This window comes from Punica granatum, unplaced genomic scaffold (assembly GCF_007655135.1).
Source record: "Punica granatum isolate Tunisia-2019 unplaced genomic scaffold, ASM765513v2 Contig00071, whole genome shotgun sequence".
NCBI lineage: Eukaryota > Viridiplantae > Streptophyta > Magnoliopsida > Myrtales > Lythraceae > Punica > Punica granatum.
The window spans coordinates 67,928-75,419 of record NW_022204073.1 but is presented as its reverse complement, the minus strand read 5'-3'; the positions used below and the strand labels follow the sequence as shown (position 1 = coordinate 75,419).

At 52.5% G+C, this 7,492-nt stretch overlaps 1 protein-coding gene across 1 annotated transcript; it reads left to right on the top strand.

Annotated features, from left to right (window-relative positions):
- The first annotated feature begins 6,499 nt into the window (after positions 1 to 6,499).
- Positions 6,500 to 6,877, top strand: LOC116190004 (extensin-like). The gene has a single exon (XM_031519674.1). It carries the CDS (start codon positions 6,500 to 6,502, stop codon positions 6,875 to 6,877), a length of 378 nt encoding a protein of 125 aa, XP_031375534.1.
- The last annotated feature ends 615 nt before the right edge of the window (positions 6,878 to 7,492 follow it).

Sequence of the window (7,492 nt, the reverse complement as noted above, 5' to 3'; positions counted from 1 at the left end):
ATAGTCTCGTGAACCATCCGAGTTCGAAATGAGCTGAAATTTTTACCACAGACACTTGATGTTATTTTAAGTCCCCATACAAAATTTCAGATTTTTCTGTGCACTGGATCTCCGGATAAAAAATGTTTACCCGTTATTTCGGTGTTTCCGGTCTGATTTTGATAGATCTCGCGAACCATCCGACTTCAAAATGAACTGAAATTTTTACCACACATTCCTGATGTTATTTTAAGGTTCCACACAAAATTTCATATTTTTATGGGCGCTGAAACTCCAAATAAAAATTATTTACCGAACTTTTCGTATATTCGACAAATCAGATCACACTGTTTTTTTGGGTCTAATTTAGCCCTCTCCAAACTGAATCTAGATCCAAAATAGACCCCTTGACCCTGATCCGACTCTGTTTTCATGTTTATTACATTTACGATTTACCTCGTTTTTCGTGCCGATGCCATTTTATTGATTCCATTATATATCATGTTTGTGTTTGTATTACATGTTTATTTGTGATTCCAAGACCATGGTGGCATCGACTTTGTAAATGTGTGTGTTCTTATTATGTTTGGCGTCTTACGCATGCAAGAAACGATTAAAACCGATTCTTGTAATTGATTGCAATTATATTTTTTGTTTAAATCATTAGCTTCACGATTAATTTACATGTTAGGCGCATTAACCCCGAACAATCATCTCATTAGCCCATAATAATCAAGGTTTAACTCCTCAATCACTAAACCATTCCACAAACGAGAAATGGGACGCATCATTTGATTAATTAAATCACTCGGACTAAATAATTGGACAAATTGAATATTAATTCGTAAACGTATCGATGGTTCATGGAACGGCGGAAATGCCCTTTTCCTTAAAAGCTCATAATTTCAAAACATCGAGACGTGTAACACGAATAGAATCGTGTCTAGCAAGTACTCGCGTACTATGACTCGAGTCCGGGCCCAATTTGAGGCGGCTCGAGTCGAGATGCGCGAGTCCTCTTTAGACCTCTTCGTGTCACACGATCTTTAATTTATATATGAACATCACATGTTTTACCACTCAAGGCATAGTCGTCATTCCGTGATTCATCGATATCCTAGGCTTTAGGGAGTCGGAAACACCTCGATCTATGGACGGAAAGGGACGGCCCGTTCGGGTGCGAGTTTCATTCGTACGGCCCATTCCGTTCACTTTCGGTGTTTCTATCTTCCTATCGTAGATTCGGTGGTGAACCTTTTTATTTCAGTTGAAAAAGACGAAGAACCGGATTAATCATGTACTTGACTTAAACAAACATTAGATAATGGATAGGTGGAATATTAGATTCCAATCTAGAGTCAAAACACGAGTTTGGCTAATTCAGTGAAACCGCAGTGACACTTAACTGAATAAGAGTCATAAAACAAACACACACATGTAATCGGCTTAGAACCTTATCCTAGCCCGCCCTCTATGTTTGCCTAGGTTAGATGCATTGTTTGCCAATCAACCACGGTAATAACTGATTAAATCACGTACATTCGACTTAATACACCACTTGTCTGTATTCACCGACAATTGTCAGTTGCTTTCTGTATCGTGTCAGTTACATCAGTTTTCTTCCGTTTTATTCTTGCTTTTGATGATTTATTGCGGTTCGGGCCCGAACCCATAGGTCACGTGTTGCATGGGGTCCAACGCCCCAAATCACCGAACACGAGGTCCAACGCCTCTTAACTCACCGAGCGCGTGCAACCCGAGTGCGGAATGGGATCTAGCCTCGATTCACCGTCACACTCCGAATACGGCCTATGTGGAAGGCGGATTTGGATTGAGCGCGTGAAACGTGTTTAGATATCACCCGGGAGCTCGATCGATCCAACGGTTACAGTGGAAACAAGTCGTTTTTCTGCAAACCGACGGTTCGATCGGACCCGACCCCCGGCTCTTTGAGCCCGCGTTGCCTTAATTTATTTATCGGTTATTCAAAATACACGGTGAGCAGGAGCGGAATAGTGGCCCAATGCAAACCGATCGGGATCCATTTACTTATTCGGTTATACTTTGTAATTGTTCGAGAGAACATTGTGAGGATTCTATTTGTATGTTCATTCATCTCCTTGTAAGGATCCCCGATCGGTGAGCGAGAGGTCCGAGTGCTGGATCGGTTAAGTTGGTCTATCGCCACCAAAGGGTGAGTAAGCTTGGATACTCGTGGTTTCGGTTCACGCAGGGAATCAACCATCACGGTTCGATGAACTGTAACGCTAAGATAGTGAACCGACTCCTCGATGCACAAGCCTACTCATCTTTCGGACTCTTGGTCCAACTTGATCAATTCATCGAATTTACGGTGTCAAAACGGGCGAGTCGAGCGCAACTCTAAATCACGCGGTAAATAAACAAAATGGCAAGCCTAGCAAGCTAGAGTACCGAGAGGGCGTGCGGGATATAGGCCCGCACGTAATAGAACCCCCGAATTCGGAATTTTCGGTTCCGTACGACCATTGCCTTAGCATTTAGGTGTACCCCGTACCCCTAGACCCGGGTAACTTGCCGGCCCTCGACCCTCGGGTCGTAAAATGGCAAGTGGCGACTCCTTCTCACGTGCGTCCGTCGCGCTTCCCGGGAAGGTGGACACTCCCAAGCCGCGTTTGCTTAGGCGCGCGCATGCGTGCCCCGACGAGATGAAATTCGGGTGCGCACAGCTTGGCGACTCCACTGGGACTTAGAGGGTTCGGGCTCGTTCCCGCTTGTTTGTTTGCTTGTCTATTTACCGCTTTCCGCATTTCCCGCTTATCTACTTTACGCATCTTATTTCCCGCACATGCATTGCACATCATACTAGATTCTTAGGGACCTTGTCCGACATCCCACGGGCACCAATATAGGAAGCTAGGTTAGTCAGAGGTTCCGAGTAAGGGAACGGATCGAGTCGGCTATGCCACCGAACCGGCCCCCAAAGATCCTCGCTCGATTTCAAGGAATTCACACCCTTGAGTCGGGAGCCCCCATCCCTAGTTAGCGGTTCTCCCAGTAGCACGAAAACCATGCATACACAGGGACCGTCATGCTGGACCAATTTTTACCTCCATGCCGTCAACCGACCCCAAGTCGAGTCCTTGGGTCAGCCCGTAGTTTTTTTTTAGGACGGGCATTTTTGTTGTTTTTATAAGAAAGAGCGATGTATACTGTAAAGAACACAACTATAGTTTATCTTTCCGCACTGCATACATTTTTTCGAAAAACCTAGGACATTACATTGATTTGATCCTAAAAATGTTAAGCCGACATCTCCCATCTAGGTAAGGATGGACCGCCCGGCTCCGGTCTTAGGCTCGAAGCAATCACACCGCCAAGGCAAGACATCATGCGCATCTGGAGGACTCTCCGACCGGTGGACCACGCATTCATCCAGGACATCATCGGAGACGTGGTCATGCTCACCGAGACCCCGGTAGACTGGATCTTCTTGAGGACTGCCACCGAATTTTGGGATCCCGAGCACGCAGTATTCAACTTCCAGGGTACGGAGTTAGCTCCTACGATAGAGGAATACACGGCACTCATCCAGAGGCCCACACCCACGACCCAAGGCATATTCAGGCCCAACCCGTTCACAACCATCCAGGGTCAGCTCTCTGCTCTTCTCCGCATACCCGCTCAAGACTTCCACGAGGAGCTTCATCAAAGGTGGGATCAAGGCATCCGGATTGCATGGCTCTCCGATTGGACGCTCCTCCGCGCAATGACGCCTACTACGGCTTCCTATCAGCGCGATGCTTGCCACGGATTCCTGCTCTTGATCTTTGGCACCCTCCTGTTCCCGTACTCGCCGAACCTCATCGACGGGGCTATAGCCCAAGTCATCCTCCAAGCGGTAGGAGGCCATAGTTATGCGGAGGCTTTGCTAGCCGAGACCGTTCGGTCTCTTGACTATGTCAGGGAGGTTCGGCGTGGAAGGATGAGAGGATCTCCGCACTTGCTACAGATTTGGCTTCTAGCTCATGTCCGCCCGTTCTGCACGTCACATCCGTTCTCCTACATCGCCGACGAGCGCTCGCTGATCGAACGCTTGGCACCGGTCATCCCACCTCCCGAGCACAGCTTCTCGGAATGGAGGCGCTTTTGGCGCGAGCTGACGCCCTCACGATTCCTTTGGGTCGCCCGATGGAACCCCGGCGGCCCCATGATCACGGGATGTCCCGGAATCGTGGGAGTTCCCCTCCTCAGCCATTTGGGGAGCACCCTCATATTTCCCGGCCGAGTAATCAGACAACTCGGCGACCTACAGGACATTACCGCCGAGGCGGACCGTCTACCTTTCAGTCTCCAATGGGCCGACTCCACGTCCACAGCCCCCGATAGGTTCCTACAGATTCGGGAGATCCGCCGTCAGCGGGATGCTAGCACCATACAGCGCCTGTATTTCCCCGAGCATCCTACCGACGAGGAGCGAGCATTTTCTGCCACCTCAGCATACGTAGCCCAGTTCTACCCGCAAGGATCGACACCACCACAACGGCCTCAGGCCGCCCCGACTCCCAGCGCTACATCCACCCTCGCTCCCGAAGCCGAGAGTTCTATCCAAGCGGCCATGCACACGGAGCTACGGGCCGTCAGGGAGGAACGGGATAGGCTCCGTTGCGAGCTTGTCGACGCCCGCGCAGAGGTCGCGGACTACAGGGAGGTTCAGACACAGCTGACTCGAGCACGCGCCCGGGTCGCACACTTAGACCGGGAGATGGCCCGCTTGGACGCGGAGTTGGATCGAGTGCATAAGAGGGCGCGCAACCTCGCCCATCCTTAGGATTAGTAGGCGCACTCATTTTTGCCCTCGCTCGGCCCACGCCACTTTCGAGCGGCCACCGAGCGCAAAGGGATGTCGGCTTTACATTTGTGTTCCTTTCCTTTCTTCCGAATGTTCTATTTTGTAAAACCGTGGAACTTGGAGCCAATCAATGTAATGACATTAGTGTTTTGAAAGCTCATGCATCTCATACATTTTGTCATTTTACTTAATTCCGCACTCATCATTTGGGATATTGGTGTCTGTCCTTACACATTCTTGGAATCTAGGTGATTACCACTGGCGTCACACCGCTACCCGACTCGTCAACGTCTCAGGATGGCGGAAGGAGATCACGTCGATATTTCCGAAGAAGTCAACCCTTCGGTCCCGACCCTCTCTCAACCACCGCAGACACACGCTCTACCACCTCTTACTCCTGCAGGCGTACTCCCGGCATACTCCGGCGCCCTTCCGACGCATCTCCCGCCCCCGGCACCTTCAGGGGCGCCTCTCCCACCGGCCTCACCAACATCCGCCGCCACCAATGACCAAGCCCGCATTGCGGCCCTCGAGGGCACGGTCAACCAAATGGCCACTAATATGGCGGAGCTACTCGCCCTGCTCAGAGGACCTAACCGGGCCTCCTCGAGTTCTACTCCTCCCCCGGGACCGAGACCAACAGTCGATCCGACCCCGTGGGCTCCACCGATCCAAGCCCTGGAGAACGTTGAAGCTCCCGCACCACCAATGCTGTATACGTCCACGGTCCACCCCTTCACAAGTCAATTTTCGCCACCGCCGGCCCCTTCGGTAGTCCCTCTTCCACCGGCTACCTTCCTATCCGCGGAGCACACCCTGTCTGCACCTCCACCTGCTCCCATACCGGCTCCGGCTATGATCTACACGGCCCCTCCGCCGACGGTTTTCCCGGCAACCACCGCACCTGCTCCAACTCATCCTCAAGCCACGGAGCTCCCTCCTTATCCGACTCTGCAGCCTCACGTCGGTCTCTCCTACCAGGCACCGCCCCCCATAAACACCACCTTCCACGAACCGGGCACGCCGACTCATGCGGCCCAACTCGCCTCACCGACGCACTTCTTCCCCGAGGCCGACGCCGAACAGGAGCGTAGGTTGAAGCGAGTGGAGGAAACTATACGGGCCCTGCAAGCGAACGACGTTCACCCCAACACCCGCTACGGCGACTGTAGCCTATTCCCGGGCATGCGTCTGCCCCCGAAGTTCAAGGTTCCAGAGTTCAAGACCTATGAAGGCACGACGGATCCGCGCCACCACCTCCGCCATTATCGAGGGAAGATGCTGCAGTATTGGGAATATGAGGAATTCGTCATCCACTCCTTCCAGGATAGCCTGTCAGGATCGGCCCTCGATTGGTTCATGTCGTTGAAGGCCGAAGACATCCCAACGTGGGAGGACCTCTCCCGGAAGTTCACCGACCAGTATCGGTATTGCGCAGAAGCGCCTCCCACCCTGTTGGAGCTAAGCACCAAAGAGATGGCGAGGGGCCAAAGGTTTGAGGAGTATGCTGCCAAGTGGCGGGCCCAAGCAGCAAAGCACATCCCTCCAATCAGCGAGGTGCAACAGATCCAATTGTTCCACTCCACGTTGAGAGGGGTATATTACTCGCACTTGTTGGCGCACACCTCCTCGTTCTCCGACCTCATCGAGGCCGAGAAAAAGCTGGATTTGGGCATCAAGCTCGGAAGGATGGAGGACCCCACCAGCAAAGGAGATGAGTCGTCGAAGAAGGCCCCCGCGACATCATCATCTTCAAGCGGGAGAAGGGGAAAGGAAGTCTCGGTAAACGCCGTCCATACGGCGCAACAGGCCCCCCAGCAATATTTGATGAACTACACGGCGGCGCCTCCCGCAGCCCCCTCATTCGCCCCGCAGGCACCTCAGTATCGATCTCAAGCCCCTGCCCAATCGATCTACTATTCCGCACCGCCGCCTCCGCCCCTACCTGCAGTATCATCGCCCGTCGTCCACCATTATGCCCCTGTTCCATCCCAAGCTCCTCAATATCAACCTCCGGCTCCTAGGACTACTCAGCCGGCACAACGGGCCCCGCCCCCGCAAAGTTAACAGGGCGGTGCAGCACCGTCGCGACCCCGCCGACAATACCCGACCCTACCGGTTCTGCCTTCCCACATCTACCGACAAATTCGCGAGAAGATCGGAACAATAGCGCCCGGCCCGAGCTTCGATCCAACCATCCAAGATCAAAGCAAGCAGTGCGAATATCATCGGGGGGCGCCGGGGCATACCCTGGACACTTGTTGGAGATTGAGGGAGAGGAACCAAGAGATGATCGATGCGAAGGAGCTCGTATTCAATGCTGTAAAACCTCCGAACGTACAGGCTAATCCTCTCCCCGACCATGGACCGGCTCCGGGGCCCTCTATCAATATGATCACTATATGCGCATCGGGAGAGGGCGAAGGCGAGCCAAGTTGTTCCTCCCCCTTAGTGATCGAATACGTACCCGCGGAAGCCGCAGTCGGGTTCACCGGGACGGACATACCTCACGCCCCGCTAGTTATAGACGTCCCCGCCCCGGAGCCATACTCGAGCGATAGGGTCCCCTGGATCTATGACGGAGCTGTCGGAAACCTGGAGCAACAATTTGGTGTCATGGGCATAACCCGCTCAGGGCGACTATATGAAAATCCGACGACCACTGACAGAGGGAAGGCACCC

Bases quoted from the DNA above. Each gene is read 5' to 3' on its own strand.
- LOC116190004 (XM_031519674.1), top strand. From the start codon at position 6,500: ATGGAGGACCCCACCAGCAAAGGAGATGAGTCGTCGAAGAAGGCCCCC.